The sequence below is a fragment of the Diceros bicornis genome, chromosome 6 (genome assembly GCF_020826845.1).
Source record: "Diceros bicornis minor isolate mBicDic1 chromosome 6, mDicBic1.mat.cur, whole genome shotgun sequence".
In the NCBI taxonomy this organism is placed as follows: domain Eukaryota; kingdom Metazoa; phylum Chordata; class Mammalia; order Perissodactyla; family Rhinocerotidae; genus Diceros; species Diceros bicornis.
Window position 1 is genome coordinate 63,407,738 of NC_080745.1, and position 19,666 is coordinate 63,427,403.

The 19,666-nt window shown below is 48.7% G+C and overlaps 2 protein-coding genes across 3 annotated transcripts in view; one reads left to right on the forward strand and one right to left on the reverse strand.

The window, feature by feature from the left end:
• The window catches only part of PI4K2A (phosphatidylinositol 4-kinase type 2 alpha), a 30,504-nt gene extending 22,726 nt beyond the window's left edge, over positions 1-7,778 (forward strand). Inside the window, exons 7-9 of the mRNA XM_058543685.1 lie at positions 253-386; positions 883-942; positions 5,058-7,778. Of these exons, the coding sequence (XP_058399668.1) occupies positions 253-386; positions 883-942; positions 5,058-5,219 (356 nt within the window). The 3' untranslated portion in view covers positions 5,220-7,778. The remainder of the gene's footprint in view (positions 1-252; positions 387-882; positions 943-5,057) is intronic.
• Positions 7,779-8,775: 997 nt separating this feature from the next.
• AVPI1 (arginine vasopressin induced 1) lies at positions 8,776-16,874 on the reverse strand. Of its 2 annotated transcripts, none has more exons than XM_058543686.1 (3): positions 16,772-16,874; positions 10,376-10,672; positions 8,776-9,403 (listed from the first exon to the last, which is right to left on the reverse strand). In XM_058543686.1, the coding sequence occupies exons 2-3, from the start codon at positions 10,660-10,662 to the stop codon at positions 9,244-9,246; spliced, it is 447 nt and encodes a 148-aa protein (XP_058399669.1). In that variant the 5' UTR covers positions 10,663-10,672; positions 16,772-16,874; the 3' UTR covers positions 8,776-9,243. The 2 variants fall into 2 exon arrangements, with proteins under 2 accessions (XP_058399669.1, XP_058399670.1); XM_058543687.1 differs by lacking the exon at positions 16,772-16,874 and adding an exon at positions 16,409-16,733.
• Positions 16,875-19,666: the final 2,792 nt, after the last annotated feature.

The following is a 19,666-nucleotide window of genomic DNA, read 5'->3' on the forward strand; positions in this document are numbered from 1 at the left end:
CGTCTTGGAAGGCCATGTCATGTCTGAGAAAGAGCACAGGCTCTGGGATTAGGCAGACCTGGGTTTGAATCCTAGTTCCTCCACTTACTAACTGTAACCTTGAGGGTAAACAGCCCTTGTAACTTTTCTTTTCTGTTGTATATCAAGGAAGAGGGGTGTTCTGCCTTTTGCAGTGCTCTGATAGGTGGAGGACATAGATGGGCAGGGATTTTTTTCAACATCAGCTGTGCTTCTGCCCTTTCTTCTTTGCAGATCCTTTTTACTGGGCCTGGTTGCCCCAGGCAAAAGTCCCATTCTCTCAGGAGATCAAAGATCTGATTCTTCCAAAAATATCGGACCCTAATTTCGTCAAGGACTTGGAGGAGGACCTATATGAACTCTTCAAGGTTAGACCTGGGAACCTCAGCCTTATCCCCATAGAGAAGAAGGAATTCCTAATGGTTTTTCTAACTGGTCCTGATAAGAGCGGAGAGAGCATGGCCAACACCCTTCTGACTTGTGTTAGCCAAGGAAGAGCAAGATTCCCACATGTGGACATCAGGACCTAGTTTGGATTGGTTTGAAAAAAATTGGCAGCTCTGATGAATCCCACTGGTGTGTATCCTATGTGTCATGTGGCTGCAGTGTGTCTGCAGAGCTCTCATTCTCAAATGGAGCACTAGAGCCTGGCATTCTTTAGAGTAAATAATGAGACTCAGGAAAAGACATGTTCTCTGTTTCCCCATCTGTGAAACAGAAAGTTCTTGGGGTGATAGTTGACTTCACTAAGCCTCATAAGCCTCTTGTAGGTTTTCTTTATTAGCAAGTTTCTAACTGGGGGAGGAAAATGGGTTCTTCTGAGGGATTCATGCAGAGTCCATCTCCTCTGCCCTTCTTTTGCAGAAAGATCCTGGTTTTGACAGGGGCCAGTTCCATAAGCAGATTGCTGTCATGCGGGGACAGGTAAGCCTGGGACATCCTCCTGGTGTCATCCCTCATATCTCTCTGGGAGGGTTATATGCTTAGGTTGAGTAATGTGTAAAGTTTGTATTTTACACTCTTTTCGGTCTGTGCCATACATATTTGAGACTCTGCCTTAACACATGGGAGAGGAAAGGTAGCCCTCCCCAATCTCCCGACTCTTCCGTGGTATCCAGTGCTTGGTGAAGCACTTACTATGTGCTTATCTCTGTGCCAGTTGCTGGGTAGTTCATTGGTAAGCTTATCCAGTGGTCCCTGTCCTCAAGTTGGTCAGAGCGGGCCATATGCCTTGGTGGTTAAGAGCTAGGCTCTGGAGTCAGACTACTTCACCGCTTACAAGGTCTGTGGCCTTGGGCAAGAGCCTCTGCTTCCTTGTTTATAAAATGGGATAGCAATAATACTTTGCAGAGTTGGCTTGAGAGAATGCACATCAAGTGCTTAGTAAAAACAATGTCTGGCACATGGTAAGCACACAGATATTGGCTATGGTTACGATTTTTGTTGTTATAGTTACAAGTCATATTATTTCTTGTCTTTCCACTTCACCTTCAAAGAAAGCTAAGGAAATCCCCAGGGCATTGTTGATCCTCCAAAGCGTAGTCAAGAGCATGCATGAAAAATTGTTTAAAAACCCTGTGGGGCACTGACATTCTGCTTGTCACTTTGAAGTCTTCTTAAAGAGAGCTGGAATGGCCTAGCAGTTAAGGGCACAAGCTGTCGTCAGAGTGCCTGGGTTTGAATCCTGTCTCTGCCTTTTACTAGCTATGAGGTCTTGGACAAGTTACTTAATCTCTCCTTCCTTTAATTTCTCCATTTGTAACATATGATTAATAACAGGAAGTACCTCATAGAGTTATTATGAGATAAATGATTTAAAACAGTTGGAGTAGTGCCTGGCATGTTGAAATACTCAATATGTGTTAGCTGTTTCGATTACGATTTTGTATACAGAAAAGTCAGCTTCTCACATCTTTAAAGGACAAGAAGGTCTTCCCAGTCATAATTATACATTTACCTCTTCTTACCACTTAGCTAAAGGCTTCTTGTGAGAGCAACTCTTGAGCTTGCTGAGCCCATTTTTCGCTGGAAATGGGATAGGCAGGGGTTTTAAGAGCTGCAGTTATTATAGCTGCTTGAGTACCAGGTCTTCTAACATTTCCCAAGTAATGTAAGGGCCCAGTTAAGGAAGGGAAGATTTTTTGGAAACTTTAAAAGCCACATGATGTACTCTGGTATTATGGAACTCAGCATAGAGGAACAAACTTCTTCTCAAGCTTATGTAGGCTGTGCCTCTGTCCCTATTGTACTATCTTCTCTAATCCCTTCCCAGCTCTGTCCCTTGCCAGCACCATAGCAACCCTCCTCCCATTATACCCAGTTAGGGTCATTATCGAGAGTGGTAAAAGGCCGAGGTGGGAGGTGGTTGGGAGAGTGAAATTTTGTCTTTCTCTCCATCTTGTGCTCCTAGTGTCTTTTGAGGGCCTTTTGGCATCTTGTACAACCTAGATTGCCTACCTCCGAACACCATACGGTTCCATGAGCATCCAGCTCCTCCCAGCATGGAGGTAGCCAATATGTCAGTCACATCCTGACTTACTTACCAGTCACACACCAAAGCAAAATGAACCTCTGCCCTACAGAAATCTGACATACCACAGGGGAAGGAGGTCACCAGCTTCTACCTACCAGAGCCGTAATCACAGAGTGGGCTTTACAGGGCCCTGAGCTGAAGGGGAAGAGTGAAGAACCCCCAGAGAGATGGAGTCGGGTGATAGAAGTTGTTACTCACCATAAAAGCTTCTAACCAGAAGATAGATAAAGAATGCAGGGTCTGAGAGAAAGCCTCTTTAAATAACATTTTCAAAGATAGTATTTATTTTTTAGTATTGTGTGCCTGCTATAAATTTTTCTTCAACTATTTTTTTTTTTTTTTGGTGAGGAAGATTAGCCCTGAGCCAACATCAGTTGCCATTCCTCTTTTTGTTGAGGAAGATTGGCCCGGGGCTAACATCCATGCCCATCTTCCTCTGCTTTGTATGTGGGACACCACCACAGCATGGCTTGATAAGCACACAGGTTGGTGCCCAGGATCCAAACCTGTGAACCCCGGGCCGCCGAAGTGGAGTGCGCGAACCTAACCACTATGCCACCGGGCCGGCCCCTCTTTAACTTTTTAACTTGAAAAATTTCAGACCTCAGGTCAAGTTGAAAGAGTGGGATCTTCTCCTAGATTTACCAGTTGTTACATTGAGTTAACCTCATTTGCTTTATCTCATCTATGTCTATGTAATTTCTCTCTATATCTGTATAGTTTGTCTCTCTCCCTAGATATATAGATAGATAAAATTTTTTTTTTTGCCAAATCTTTTGAAAGTAACTTGTAGACAATTTGACATTCTACCCCAAATACCTCAGCATTCATAAGAGGTGGCTTCTAACCCAAAGAACCAAAAGAAGCACAGGAAGCCCCAACCAGGGCACCTTTAAAATCCTCTTTCTGTTAAGTTGAGTGGTCGACTGCACATTCCACTCCAATTCCATTTGAACCTCCTTTTAGTTCTCTACCCTGATCTTGTACACAAGCCTCTTAGACACAGCATAGGATGTGGACAAGTACCAAAATAATTAAGTAGAAAAGGAATTAATTACTGGAAGGATCCAGTTCTGACTTCTGCCTTCTATTCCAGGTGAATCTCGGCCTCTTTATGGGCAACATTTGTGGGCCAAGGATATTTGTGGCTTGAGGGCTGTGTGTCTGTGTGATTTCAGGGTGCAGCCTAGCTTACCCTCTCATGTGTCTGTGGTCTGGCCGTGAAAATCTTGAACATCTAGTGGTTTAAAGAAGGCTATCCTAGGACAACTTCAGCTTTTGTACTATTCTACCAGAAAAGATAAATGGTGGTAATTCTAATTTTGACAAAGGGGAGAAAATGTGTCCCCATGGACACATATCTGAAATATCTGTAAAATACAGACAAAAGTTGGTAAGGAGCTAATGCAGTGCGGTATCCTGGATGGAACAGAAGAACAGTACTGGAAAAGCTAATGAAATCCGAATTAAGTCTGGAGTTTGGTTAATAGTAATGTTCCAATGTTAATTTCCTAGTTTTGGCAAATATACCATACCATGGTTATGTAAGTTGTTAAAATTAGGAGTAACTGGGTAAATGGTATACAGGAACTCTCTGTACTATCTTTGCAACTTTTCCGTAAATCTAAAATTATTCCGAAGTAAAAATTTTATTTAAGAAAAAAGATGACGAAGAGACAGCATTGGAGGGAGAATCCAACTGAAATGTTCGCTTTTTTTAATACATGGTCTTTGTAGGAAAATCAGAAAATAAGCATAAACAACAGTAAACAAAAAAATCAGCTGTAATTCGGTGACCCAGAGATAACCATTGCCAATTGCCAGGCCTTTTTTCTCCGCAAATAGGAAGATAGAATTTTAGAAAATAAAGGTGGGGTCACATTATAATACTACTGGTTCCTTATCTCTTTTCTTTTCTATCTAACAACATTGTGATCAGCTTTCCATACCAATAAAATATATATTTTTAATTGCTCATTTCTTATCCCTTAATATTAACTGATCCCATACTCTTGGGCATCTATATAATTTTCACTGTTATAAACAATACTGCACTGTATTGGTTGAAACTAAGTGTTCTGTGCCTATCCATGATTGTTTCCTTAGTCCTTAAAAATGAAATTGCTGAGTCAGAGGGCCTGTTCACTGTTAAGTCTTTATTGTCCACTGGCCTTTCTGAAAGACTGTCCCATGATCCAGCCCCACAGCCATGTCTCGGAACTCTCCCAACTCTGAGTTGTCGTCGTCTTCTGTATCTTTACTAACAGGAAGGGCAAAAAATGGGAGGTACTTGTTTTAATTTGTATTTTTTAAATGACTAGAGAGGTTTCCATTTTCTGTTTATTACTCATTTATATTCCTGCTTTTGTGCATAGCCTGTTTGTACGATTTTCCATTGGTGGGTGGTTTATTTTTTATTGATCTATAGGAGCACTCTATCTGCCAGTACTCCCTTCAGAGTCAGACCCAGGCCTTTCCCTCGCTGATCTCATTTTTCCCCTTGCAGATCCTAAATCTGAGCCAGGCCCTGAAAGACAACAAGAGTCCCCTGCACCTCGTCCAGATGCCGCCTGTGATTGTCGAGACGGCCCGTTCCCACCAGCGGTCCGCTAGCGATTCCTACACACAGAGCTTTCAGAGTCGGAAGCCCTTCTTTTCGTGGTGGTAGCCTGAGAGGCAGACAAAGGCATATTGTCTGAGACTTGGGCTGGGAGGAAGCCTGGGGAGTGGGTTGCAGGAAAAGCCAGAGAAGCCAGTGGAGAACAGTGCCCTTAAGAGCTCTCCCTCTCTGCTCATCACCCCCCTCAGGGCTTTCCCAAGCACAGGGAGAAGCACAATCAGAGGGACAGTCAGTGCTGTTGGGGCACTTCTGAGTGCTGGAACTCCATGCAAGTAGTTCAGATGCCAGGAAAGGAGCATCTCCCTTCCAACGTCTCCTGGGGACAGGCTGGGAAATTCCCCTCCCTCCCTGACACCCTGCTCTGTTTCAATTCTTCATTATATTCTGCATCAGAAAAGCAAACAAACAACAAAAACAAATTTAAATACTAGTGGCGAACACAGGCAGAATCCCAGATCCTCTCATGTCAGAAACCTCTAATCCAGGGCCGTCCTAGTCGCGCAAGTGGTTAAGTGCGCGTGCTCCGCTGCGGCGGCCCGGGGTTTGCTGGTTCGGATCCCGGGCGCACACCGACGCACTGCTTGGCAAGCCATGCTGTGGCGGCGTCCCATATAAAGTGGAGGAAGATGGGCATGGATGTTAGCCCAGGGCCAATCTTCCTCAGCAAAAAAAAAAAAAAAAAAAAGGATTGGCAGATGTTAGCACAGGGCTGATCTTCCTCACAAAAAAAAAAAAGAAAAAGAAACCTCTAATTCAGACCTGTATTTGCATGGCCCAAACAGTCAGGTGCCTCACAGTTCCTTACTCCCATGGACCAAGGCAGCTGGGTGACTCACAGTGCTGGGACAGACAGAAGTCACACCTACTTTGGGTTTTTGCCAAGTCTCCTTCCCCTCCCACCAGTGTGGTAGGATGGCTGAGAGCCTGCAAACGCAATTCTCATGGCGGGATACTTGTGCTCTAGACCTCTCCGCATATGATCGCATCGGCTCCTCTCTCTGCCCTGCTAGGGACCCGCCTCTCTGGTGCAGGCCTGCTGCTTGCCTGTCGCTCAGACAAAGGCAGGAGGGAGGAAGTTGACTCCCCCGCAGGTAAAAGTGATCCACACGGCCCAGGTGTATGCTGGGAGCTGTAACTGGTCTATGGGTAAACTTATTCCAGCCTTGCTTCCTGAGTCCTTGGCCCTAGCCAAAGGTGAGAAACTCTGCCAGTCCTCTAATTTGTTTCTGTTGTTTTAGATATTTTTTCTCAACTCTTTTGACTTAGCGGTTCAGTTCTGGGTTCTGGGGGTGGGTCTCAGCTCATAAGAGGACAGGATATTAGGTCCTTAGACTTCTTTTTATGCTACACTGCTGCTTGGTGGAGGTGACAGGACTTGTATTCTGCCTCCTAACTGGCAGCTTCCCTTTGCTCCCTGACTTCTTGTTCTAGGCCAGTTGTTCCATGGCTTCTTGAGAAAGGTGGGGCCCAAAGGAGAGAGGCCTTCAAACTGTCCCCCAATGCCTGCCCAGCTCAGTGTGCATCTTCCTGCTTCCATGTCTCTCTTCCCTCAGCTGTCCCCCTTGCCAGGTGTCCGAGCCCTTTCTACACCAAAGCAAAGAACGGCCTCAGGAGGGAGTAAGGAGGGTGCCTTCTGTGGCTACAGGGCAGCCCTATGCTACTGGACACTTCAGGTTGCTGGCACCCTGCGATTGGTCAGTCAGCCTTGGGAAGAAACTATCTTGAAAATTTGAAAAACAACCAAAGAAAGGGAGCAAAGACTATGGCTGTGTGCCCTCTGCTTGCCCAGCTCCTGCCATCCAGGAGGCGGAGTGGAGATGTGCAGCCCTCTCATCAGCTGGGCCAGGCTGGTCACCTTCCATTCCAGCCCCCAGGAGCCGGCTTGTCTTGGGCTTCCACAGCTGACAGGAAGAGTCGCTGGGAGCTGGAGATGCGTGCCCTCTGGACGAAGGCACAGCTCCCCCACTGGCCCCAACTCTGACAATCCCATTCAGCTGAACTGGACTCTGGCCTTGGGGGACCATGTTTGTGAGGATGCCTGCCCCTAGACTGCAGGAGCAGCAGGGCTCCCGGAGGTCAGAAGGGGACCCAGGTGTGTTTAGCTTTCCATAGACATCTTTACTCAAGTATGTTGATAAATCTCCCCACCTGGGTGTCAAGAGAAGCTAAGCAGTCTCAAGAGGAGCGTGGTTGCTTCCCCTAGCCAAGCAGATCTGCACATTGCCCTCGTCCAGACCAGCTCTGTGCTCAGAAGAAAGTTGGGTCCAACAGAAGAGGGAGCTGGTCCCAGTCCTGGAAGGCAAACGAGTGCGGGCCGTTCTTTCCTGGCCTAGCTCCGTTCTCCTTGAAGCCTGTACTCAGGTTGCCTTGAATGTGGTCTTTGGGAGAGCCAGGGGCCCAGAGTGCCAGGGCCGGTTTCTGGGTGGCACTCACAGAATGGCCCGGCCCTCTGCCAGCCATAGGCCCTGTCCCCCGGTGTCAGGGAGTAGAGGCTGCGCTGGAGAGTGCTGCTGCCTCTGTATTGTTCTTCTAATGCACTGTAGAAATTGTATGTAATGTATTTAAATCAATGCAAATGTATGAATAACAAGGCCAGTTCTGACCTTTTTTGTCTAGTTTTCTTTGAAGACAAGGTAGAATGCGATTTTAAGGACACAGAACCCTGTTTCCATGGAGTTGCTGAGATACGGCTCCTGAGTCTGTATTCCTCTAGCAGAGGAAAACACAGGTCCTCATTTCCAGCGTCCCAATGCTCTGAAAACCAAAAGTATTTTCATAACTCATTGACCCCAAAATCTGACCTGAACTTACAGTGATGTGAAGCTATTTGTAATCATCATGTGTCCCTCTAAGTGTGAATATTTGTTGCAGAAATATTAATATTTTGTTAGGAGATGTTCCTCTACTAGGAATTATACAGTATTTGCACTGACTACTTCCCAAAAGCCGAAAAAATTCTGAATTCCAAAATCCTCTAGCCCCAAGGATTGGGATAAGGAGTGTGGACCGGCTTCTCTTCTTGGCCACGAGAGGGCAGCCCTGCTCTGTGTGTGCATCACTGCCCCCTGAGAGCCCTTTGAACACTGGCTCCTTTAAGTGATGGATAAGCAAGCAGGTAGGATGGGTGGGGTGGGGAGCAAAGCCAGAAGAGTAATCAAAAATCCTCACCTCAAGTGTTTTCAGGCTACAGGAAACTTTGGATGATGCGGGGAGCTCAAGATGGTTGGTCCAGCTGTTGACCCACCTCAGGATGGCTGGCCCATAGGGCTGAAGAGGCCAGCTGAGGAACTGGCACCCACTACTTTGACTGCAGACCCACTGCCCACCATGCAGGGCTGACCATAATAGCCTTCTCCCTTCTAGAGCTGGCCAGAGGCCAAGAAGCCTCTCACCTCGCCTGTGGATCAGGACTGCCTACAGTTGCTTCCATCTCCCATCTGACAGACTTTGGAAAAGGAGGCTTTGGCAAAGGGGTTCTACGGGATAGGGAGTGAGAAAGCAAAGGAGGCCAGCCTTCTTTTCTCCTTGGGAATGCCCCTTCCCTGCAATGAGCCCAACACCTCACCCCCTGGTTCCAGAGTATCCATTTCCAGGTCCTTCCCTTCTGTGACGCACTCACACAGTTCTCGTTGCAATTGTTTTTATTTTGCTACTTAAACCACAGTTTCTTTGTGCTGGCCTGGCAGGGGTGTGGGACAGGCTGCTAGACCACAGGTTACATAGTAGCAGGGGGCTTAGGAGCAGGAGTGGTGAGATGCAGTCTGAGTGCCTGTCACTCGACTCCTAGGGGAATATCATGCAGCCCGGGTATAGTGTCAGGTGGGGAAGGGCCAAGGCAGGAACGTCACCATTTCTCCTCATTCTGGGGACGAACGGGTCCCACATAGTGTAGAGCTCAGTGGACGCCTCCAGTCCTGTTCTGATTTGAGCAGGCCAGTGGCAGCAGTCTTGCGTTAACCCGTGTGGGGCTGTCTGCCTTAGTCTCTCTCCCTTCTTCCCCTCCCCCAGGTCTTTTGGCAAAAGTCCCTATGATTCCTGGGGAAGATACTGCTGTTCCAGCCCCTTCTCTGGATCAGTGTCTGATCTGATGGAGGTAGCTTGTGGTGCCTGGCTTCCTCCAGTTCCGTCGGATCCGGGTACTTGTCCTCCTAGAGTTCAGATACTGATCACCGGAAGCCATCTCCGTGGCACTGCTCTGTGGGTCAGCCAGTGGAGCTTGGGGTTCTGGGATTCTGCAGGGAACAAGTGTGTGATAAGACAACATCAACAGGAAGGACAGAGTGGGGAGTACAGAGATTTTGGTCATAGTGAACTATTAAAACACTGGGGCAGAAGGAGACCAGGGCTCTGGTCTCGTCTCTGCTCTCTGAGAGAGCTATGTGACTTGGCAAAGCTTTCCGATTTCTCTTCTGTAAAGAGAGTTAGACTAGATCAGAGTGTGTGACACTCAACATTTCTCCATCTTCCTCATCCTGTACTCACAGCAGACATCATTCATCAGTCATGACATGAGACTGGAGGAACCAAGTGTCCTCAGCAAGGTGTTTTAAGCAGGGATTACTAATCAATTGGAGTTACTATGAGCAGTGACGCTGATTTGCTACCCCTGGACCTGATGATCTCAGAGGCCTGTTGAGGTCTAATTGTGGGCCCAGAGAAGGCAGCCAGAGGAGTGGAGCCCAGAGTGTAGCCAGCAGTGGCTGGTTTAGGCCATGTGGTTCAGCTCCTTCTCGGGCTCACTGTTCCTGGCTGTCAGGGACCTAAGCAAAGAGGGGGGTGACTAGGGAAAGTTTAAAGTTTCTCAACAATTTTTAACCCTTGATGCCTCTACAGTACTCTCCTGTGCTATATTCTCTGTAATCCCACAGCCAGGATTTTAACCAGGCTTACTTTTGAATGGTACCTGTTCTACAACAGGTAAAATTTTTTCTTCTCCCAAACAATAGTCTGTCCCACCTGGCTGCAAAATGAAGTGGCACTGAAAGGCTGCAGGCGCCTCCTCCCAGGGGAGTTCACAGGGTCATATATGACTGCAGAAGTAACAGCCATCTTTTAAGTGCCAACCACGTGGTAGGCAGTGTGTAGACCTTACAACAACCCCAATGGTAGGAACTTTACAGTAGCTCCAGGTCACACAGCCAGAAAGTGGTGGAACAGGCATCATTGTGCTCTTCTTCCCTCAGCCCTTCAGTCCTGGAACCTACCTGAGCCGGCTGCAGTGGTGTAGTGAGAGGCCCAGGGGTTTCTGCCTTGGGGGCCTCTTCCTACGCAGCCTCCTCAAGGCCTCCGCCACACGGTGGTCCCCCGCACACTCCCAGATGATCTGTGCCCGTTCCTCGGCCAGTTGGTCCCCACTGCGCTGAAACAGGCCCTGGATCTGCAGCAGCTCGGCGTCCTGGAAGATGTTGGCTGAGGCCTGCTTGCGGCCCCGTGCCTCAGTCGGGGCATGCCAAGGGGGCGGTTCACTCACCACAGAGGCTGGGGTGCCCATCCTGGGTGCTCTGAGGAAGGAAAGCATGGAGAGACATCAGCTCAGCAGGCCCTTTCCAAACCTGGGGGTCCTGACTAAAGCAAGGACTTCCAGTGTTTCTGTTCTCTAGGAGCCAAAGTGGAGTAAGTCTTGACTTAAAATCACTAATTTCCAGGGCACCTTGGGGAAATAATACTGATAATGATAGCCAAACTTCATTATAAAGTGCTTATGTGTCGGACACATGTATTATCTCACTGAAGAGTCACAGCAGCCTGTGAGGTAAGAATTGTTTATCCCCACTTTACAGATGAAGAATATGACTCAGAGAGGTTAAATGACTTTCCTGCAGTCACAAAGCCTGTCTATGTGCAGAGCCGGGAGGAGCACCCAGGTCTGTCTGGCTCTAAAGTGCGTGCAGACCCCAGGATACCCAGGTCCTCATGACAACACAGCTGCTGAAATGTGTGGAGCACTTAACACGCATCCAGCACTGCTGTGAGAGCTGTATTCACGTAACATCACTGAAATGGGAGCATAAGAGCCCTGTGAGGGAGGTACTTTTATCCTCATTCCACAGATGAGGAAACTCAGGAGCAGAATCCAGATCTCTCTGATGCTGAGGCCCAGGCTCTGGAGCTCCGAAGTAAGCGAGGAGTTGTGGGGTTGGGCTACGCAGGGTGGAATCCCACTTCTGGCCCCCTCTGCCACTCACTGGCTGGTTGACCTGCCACGCCTCAGCTGCTTCCTGCGTAAACGTAACAGCTGTACTAGGACCTACGTCGTAGAGTTGCCGTGAGGACTGAATGAGGACACAGAAGCGTTAAGAACAGTGCTCCATGTTCTACTGCTCTGCTTTTCCATCTATGCAATGGAGAAGAGTCATCCCACCTCCTATTTTCAAGACCCTGGGGTGAACCAAGTCCATGTGACAGTAAGAAACACACAGTATAAAACAGACCAATCAGATCTAACCACAGTTCAAAGGACCACAGAGAGAAAGGTAGGGCAGAAGAGGCTACAGGGTTAGAATATACTATCATGGCCAGAGGCTGAAATCGGTGAGAAAGTTCAGTAAAAGTTAGGATCGTGTCGATGTCCCCCCATCATATCCAGGAAATGAAAATTAAATTATCTCCCTTGGTTCTAGATAGTTCATTTTGAATAATAAAAGCATAAGAGGCTCACCCACCTTGTCCTTGTCTCCAGTACAGCCTGAAAAAGCTATGGGATTGGAAAACAGACCGGAGACGAGTAAGACTAAGGAGTTTGGCATTACACAGAACTGGGTTTGAATCCCAGCTCTGCCACCTTCCTAGCTGTGACCTTACGCAAGTTGCTCAACCTTTCTGAGCCTGTTTGTTTAACTGTAAAATGGGGCTAATAACCACTTCTCAGGATTGTTGTAAGGATTAAATGAGTCTGGTGTGGTATCAGGTACCCAATAAGAGCTAAATAAATGCAAATGCCCCTCTTTTTGGCCTTCTTGACTTTCGTACTTAGGTCAGGGGTGTGATGTGGACCCTCCTTTTCCTCCAAACAGTCTGGCCTGAGCCAGCGGAGGGCCTGTTGTGCTCCCTCACCCCTCACAGCTCCAGGCCCAATGGGGAAGGTCTGGTTGCTAGGCCAGACCTCATTCCACAGCTAGCTACAGAGACATCTGTCAACCAGTGACCGGCTTAGCGGGAAATAAAAGTTAAAATATATTTAAATAAAAAATGAACATGCTCATTGTAAAAAACGCAAATAGAGCAGAATCTTATCAATAAAAGCATTCCCGGTTTCCTATCCTCAGCCCACTTGCGGAAGTAACCCTCACTCTCACCTGCCTTTTGTTCTCCTGAGAGTCTGAGCCCTCTCCATCCCATTCAGACTCCCCAGATATGAGTGTCCCTCCCTTGCCCTCACCTCAGTAGCCACCCTCCTTATTCCAGTAATGTCCACACTCACCCTGTCCCAGTTTCTAGGCCTTCTATCATAAGAACCCCCCTCTCTTTTCAGAAGATTTAGTAACTAAAATAAACCTGCAGAAGACTTGCAGACAAATCAACTTCATAAAAATTGTGCTTTTTATCTGGAAAATGGCAATTTTAAAATCATCCTCTCCTTAGGCACTCTTATGGGAATCCAGTTAAAACCTAATATGTGTGGTAATTAAACCCCCAGAGCTGGGGGTTGGTGTGGTGGCGTAGCAGTTAAGTTCACGCACTCCACTTTGGCGGCCCTGAGTTCACACATTCAAATCCCAGGTGCAGACCTACACACCACTCATCAAGCCATGCTGTGGCAGTGTCCCACATACAAAGTAGAGGAAGATGGGCACAGATGTTAGCTCAGGGCCAATCTTCCTCGCAAAACAAAAACAGAGCTGGATGATATAAACATACTGTGACCAGAAAACAACAGTCACCAAGTCACACTTTCAGGCAGATAAAGAGAAATAAAAGCTAACTATGGGGCATTTATTCTGTATCAGGCAATATGCATGCTATCACTTCATCCTCAAAACAATTCCAGGAGTGGGCACTCTTAGCCTCATCCCAGTTCACAGAGGGGCAAAGGGAAGCTGAGACACAGATGTAAGGACCAGCGGCCCAGCCAAGGCCAGAACCTGGTCTAAGTGACTGCATGCAGCCTGTGCTCTTTAACTAGAGTTGCCTTCATAGCCAAGCAGCTCAAAGCACGTTCCCTCCCAGCATTTCTGTGAGGAGTGCTTCACTATTCCCACCTAACTCACAAAGGGGGAAACCCGCCCATAGACAGAGAAGAACAATGAATTATCCCACACTCAGGCAGGGTGGGGTTGTGGAATTTATTTTAATCTTCTCCCTAGCGTCAGGGCTATGTACTAGGTGCCAGGCTGCCCCAGTTTTGAACCCATGGCACTCTGAAGAGGAAGACCCCCGGCTTCCACAAAAGAAATCTGGAACTGCAACCCAGCCCAGTGCACAGAGCACTGGCTTATGAGTCAGAAGAGTGGGTTCGAGCGCTAGTTCTGCCACTCAGGCACTTTACATTGCCTCTGTGTGCCTCTGTTTCCCTCTTACACCTGTAAGAAGAACCGGTTGATGCTGATGGTCTCTGAGGGTGTGTGCCACTGTTGAGAGTCAATGATTCCATGAGGAGACTAGGTCTGTACGGTAGCAAGGATGGGTTTGCTTGTCTGCCAGGGCCTAGGACAGGTCTGGCTATAAAAAGATGCCAGGAAACTCCCCAACCAGTAGCTCCCCTTCTCTTCAATCTTCCCTGAAGGCCAGACCCTTTTGCTGCAGTGGGCTGTGGGGTTACGGTCTGGTAGAAGACAGAGAACTCACTGCTCTAAAGCACTGTAGTGACCTAGGCTGGCTATGGCCAAGCCTGGGGCAGACTCCTAGGCTGGTGTGGGTGGTGGGGGAAGGGTAATGTCCCTTCTCGCAGACCAGGCAATCTCACTCTCCCTTCAGAGAGGATGGCAACAGGATCAGGCAGCAGCAGCTGCCTCAGGGAGGAAATGGCTTGGAGCCTGACTTCCCAGATAGTCCCAGCCACCTCTGCCAGGGCTGCAAGGCCCTGCCTCCAGCCTCCAGCCACCGAGTTACAAACAGTAAGTTATAAAACACACCAACAGGAAACCATCTGGGAGAGTCTGAGCCTCCAGCCTCAACCTTACCCTCCATGAACCTCAGGGAGCCCTTGGCACCTCCGGATTTTGAGGCCCCTCACTCTTAGCTCTGCCTGTCACCTTGGGATTCAGACAACAGCGTGAGGCTGGGAATAACAATAGGCAGACTTCAGGAAGGATCAGATGGTATACTTTGGGCAAACTCAATCAGAACACTTTTATTATCAGAGGAAACTTTTCCTGTCTCATTCAATGTGTTCAATAGGTACTTTCCCCCTAATTTCCTGGACAAGACCTGAATCCAGGAAAGTCAGCGTATACTTGGAACAATGGTACTTTTTAAAACTTGAAAATGAAACCATGGGGCTATTAAAAGACTACAAATGGATCTTTCATTTCAGAGCAGACATAAAAGTAGATAAGTGTGGGTCTGTGAACAAATGAGTAAAGACTAATTGCAAAATACTTCAATTTGACACTAAGGTAAAAATGAACCCCCAAAGTAAATACTAAACGTTGAAAATGACAAAGTTCAACTTGTTGTGAAGTAGGCAATAAACAAACCGTAGATCTCTAAGAAAGAAATATATTTAAAAAGTGTCTCACCATGCAATGAGTTTACAATATATAAATATGGTGCACAACTGAACAGTCTTTGTGATATACAAAGCTCTGTTCAGACAGCCATCCTCGCTGTGGTCTCAGGGAGGCGCAGGTAACCGCGAGAGGCAGAACACACGTGTGAGCTGGGCGGCAACTGGTTCCTCACTCGGCTCACCCCCTTCTGATACCCCTGGTGATAATCTGTAACTGAAGGCCGAGGCCTCTTGGAAAAGGAACAGGGGGCTCTGGCCCAAGGCCTAAATCAACACTTGTGGCCCTGGCCTTTGGCATGCACAGACATGCCACTGGAAAGCAGCCAAAATGTGTAGCTCCTCAATTGGGAAGCCTAGTCCAAATGGCCGCGTGGACCCTCCCACCCCACAGGGCCTAGCCTCAGCCAGGCATGCCCGAGAGAACTGGACACACGCTGGCCTCCAAATCTGTGCCCCAAGAGGTGGAGAAAGGAACTGGGCCCTTTCTCCAGACCAATTCTCAGATATGACCTGGAAATAAATTGCTACTAAATCTAGGAATAACTCTTTTCAAGAGCTCAAGAACCCTGAATTCTGGCTGGGCCACGGATAACTGGGTGACCTTGGCAAGCCTTAGTGTTCCCCTGCCTCAGTTTGCTCATCATCAAATTGGTGAGAATAAATAACCCTGAAGGGGATAAGGCAGATAAAGTACATGAAAGCAGCCACCCCAGTATTTTACATCATGAATGAAGGACGTAAGGGAAAGGCTGTTTAACCACCAGGGAGGGGGCCTGCCCAGTGGCGTAGTGGTTAAGTTCACGTGCTCCGCTTCAGCAGCCGGGGGTTCACAGGTTCAGATTCCAGGTGCGGACTTACACACTGTTCATCAAGCCATGCTGTGGCAAGTGTCCTACATATAAAGTAGAGGAAGATGGGTATGGATGTTAGCCCAGGGCCAATCTTCCTCAGCAAAAAGAGGATTGGCAACAGATGTTAGCTCAGGGCTAATCTTCCTCACCAAAAAAAAAAAAAAAACCCCACCAGGGACTAGAGTCATTGTCATTTTCATCATCACCACAGTCATGAAACTCCCTCAGAAGAGGCCTTCACTCTTGGGAGAAGAGGGCAAAGGGAGATGGATTCATCTGTGGACTTTTAAATCATAGCTGCCATTGAGGGTATCAAGTGCAGATCAGCACTTTCAGACGGGTAATCTCTTTAATCCTCACAACACCCCTATGAGGAGGCACTATCGTTATACCCATTTTACAGATGAGAAAGCTGAGCTCAGAAAGGTTAAGTTACTTGCCCAGAGTCACACAGGCGGTAGGTGATGAGGTTGGGATTTGAAGCCAGGTAGTCTGACCCCAGCACCCACGCTCTCAACCACAGTTATTTTTGTTCCTGCCAGATGGCTGGCGAGGTCTTCAGGGGAAAGAAGGACCCGGGAGGTTCTGAAACCTCTCCGAGTCTGCTATCTGCTTCTGCGGGTTATGGAAGGTGCAGGGATGGAAAGTCAGGTCTCCCAAGCCAGCCTCTGTGCCCTCGGCACTCCACGGCCCCGCGCGGAGTTACAGCGATTACTCACCACGCTGAAGGGCAGCGCCGACAGACCTCAAATCGGGATGGGGCAAGCTAAGATGCGCCCACCCCAACCCCTTCCACGGCCTTTCGAAAGGGCGGGCGCAGCTCTGGGCTTCCTGCTGCGAGGGTGCTCACAAGGACCAGGCGGCGTTCCCCGACAAGACGAGAGCTTGGGAGGGGGTATCTTGGCCGAGGTCACACAGCAACATCCCCAGCACGGGTCGGCCCCCGGGGCTCAGACGTGGCTGCTTCGCAGAGCGACGGGCCCTAAGTGGACCTGGGGCTTCGGGTCCCGGCGGCACCCCCGCTCTGACGGCCTGCCCGCCCGCTCCCACTGCAGCGCGAGCCGGGCCGCCGACCTACGTACCTGGCTGCCCAAGGCGGGCCACCTCGGTCACAGCCGCGGCTCCCCGGAGAAAGCGCTCCAGCCCCGGAACAGCCAATCCCCCGCCGAGCCTTGGTGCGAGCTCCAGGGCGAGCCTTCCAAAATCGAACTCGGAGACTCGGTGGGCCAATCAGCGGCGGCAGAGGGGGGAGGGGCGTGGCCCTGCTCCGCCGCGTCCCCTCCGCGGGCCTCGAAACCCGAGTGCGAAGATTCCCCCGGTCCAATCAGCGGCGGAGCAGCGGCGAGGGGCGTGTCCGCCCCGGCCCCTTCCCTCCGCCCCCGGCCGCTGTCGCGCCGCGCCCGGAGGCGCCCCCCTCATTGACGTCAGTCCCCAGGGAGAACGCGGTTTTGCTGGCGCGGGAGCGGGGCGGGGCCGCATTCCTGCCCCAGGGTGCGGCGGCGGCTGGCCCTGCAGGGTACACGTGACAGATGCCCCCTCCCCTGGGCCAGTGCGCGCCGTGCTGAGTTCCTTGCAACGTGTGGCCCTCAGCAAATAGATCTACATCTCCTACTCACCTCCCAGACCATTTATCTTCTGACTCCAGCTTTGAGGGAGAGGAAAGGACAGTCAGTGCTGTAGTCAGACCTTGGACTTCAAAGCCAGGATGTCGTGGTTTCGAATCTCGGATCAGCTGTGCAAGCTTGAGCCAGTTCCCTAAGTTAGACTGTATTAAAAAGGTTTTATTCATTCATTTGACAGTGGTCCATTAGGGACCTACCTGTCCGAGTTCCTTGACAGGCAGTGAACAGAAGAAACCTATGAACCCTTGCCCTGGGGGAGTTTACAGCCTAGTAAGGGAGGCAAACTTTAAAAAGCCTGAAACATTTAGTTGTGATTACAATTGTGATCAACGTTACAGCTTTACGTAGGAGGGTGAAATGGAAGAACTCATTTTACCCTCTGGTAGGTCCTGGAAGGTGGAGAAAGTAACATTTAAGCTGAGATATGGAGGAGTTGAAGTTGGTCAAATGAAGAGGAGTGGGTCTGGGAAGAGAGTTTAAGGAAGAGGAAATTGCATGTGCTAAGGCCCAGAGGTAGCTTGACTCAGGAAAACTTGAAATGAGGCCTGGAATAAGGCAAGGAAGGGAGAGAGTGGTGGGGAAGCGGAAGGCAAGCAGCAAAGGAGCTTCCATTTGATCCTCTGAGGGGAATAGCATTATATGTATTTATCTAATAGACTTTTTATAGCACTTACTGTGTGCCAATACTGTCAGTCAGCACTTTACAAATATTAGCTCATTTCTTTCTCACGACAAATTTGTGGTTTTGTGTTTGTTTTTTTTTTTGGTGAGGAAGATCAGCCCTGAGCTAACATCCACGCCAATCCTCCTCTTTTTGCAGAGGAAGACTGGCCCTGAGCTAACATCCATGCCCATCTTCATCCACTTTATGTGGGAGGCTGGCACAGCATGGCCTGACAAGGGGTGCGTCAGTGCGTGCCCGGGATCCTAACTGGGGCCGCCAGCAACAGAGGGCGCGCACTTAACCACTGCGCCAGGGGGCCGGCCCCACAAATTTGTGTTTTCAGAAGGTCATTCTGGAACTTGGGTTGGAGAGAGCAGAAGTGGATGCAGGATGTCCAGTAGGCTCTTTTTTTTTTTTTTAAAGATTTTATTTATTTATTTTTTCCCCAAAGCCCCAGTAGATAGTTGTCTGTCATAGCTACACATCCTTCTAGTTGCCGTATGTGGGACGCGGCCTCAGCATGGCCGGAGGAGCGGTGCGTCGGTGCGCACCGGGGATCCAAACCCTGGCCGCCCGCAGCAGAGCACGCGCACTTAACTGCCAAGCCACGGGGCCGGCCCTGCAGTAGGCTCTTGATAAAGGCTTTTTTACTTCATTGGAAATTAGGAGTTATTTGTGCACTGGTTTAAAAACGGTCAGCAAGGACACCTGGGTGTGTGCAGTTAGGTCTCCCTGACTTCTTTTTCATTTTAAAACTGACTTTCATAGTTAAAATTTAAGTTTGATTTCTCTTTTGTAAAAGTTCCAAAAGGAAAGAGTAAGAGCCAGCACACTGGGATTTGTGAGTCCCTTTCTGGAAGGTGGGGGGTATGTTTGGGAGCTGTTCTTCCTCATCCCGCAGTCTCCAGTTCCTCTCTCTGTCCTGCGCAAAAACAACATCAGCTGTGGTGACAGAAGGAAATTAGACTTTTCGTGGTGAACAGGATGCAGTCTATACAGAAGCCGAAATATAATGATATGAACCTGAAATTTACACAATGTTATAAACCAATGTGACCGCAATAAAAAAAAAAACACACAAAAACAACATCAGCAAGTCCTTTGCTGCAGTTAAAAGGGTTTTAACAGGGGTTTCTCCTTGCTTTTCCTGAAGCCCTGGGGAAATATTGAAAAGAACAAAGAAATCAGCAATGTTGGTCTCCAATAGAATCTATCTCCAATAGATCTTTCAGCTAATTTCTTGGCTGAGGAGTGGACTATGCAGATTCTTAAACCAGGAGGCTGGGCTTCTGAACTAGGGGCTCCCTCCACCCCGTTCTCAGCAATAGGAAGGCCAAACTCTTGGCACATCAGTGCTTGGAGAGCCTAGGAATTCTGATGCCATGAGCTCAGATGGGTATGCCAGGGGAGGAATCGGGAACTTGTGGCTTCTGGGTCAGATGTGACTAAGGCTGGGTGGAGAATATCTGGTGTCTCCACACATTTTTGCAGGCATATGACTGTATGCTTACTGTGCAATGGAACCATTTCTATTGTTACAGCTTTATGATTCAATATTTCTGACGAGAAGATGGGGCACTTCCACAGTTGTGTGGGCCATACAAGAATGGGGAATCTGGGATCTACAGAATACATCTAGGATCCACCCCCCCACAACGGGGCCCTGTTTAGAGAAGATCGACTCTGGGGAA

What these genes read in the sequence shown, in the direction of transcription:
- AVPI1 (XM_058543686.1), bottom strand. Translation starts at nt 10,662, where the DNA reads ATGGGCACCCCAGCCTCTGTGGTGAGTGAACCGCCCCCTTGGCATGCC. An exon ending in CACCACTGCAGCCGGCTCAG is followed by an intron (nt 9,404 to 10,375) that starts GTAGGTTCCAGG and finishes TGTTCCCTGCAG; the next exon opens with AATCCCAGAACCCCAAGCTC.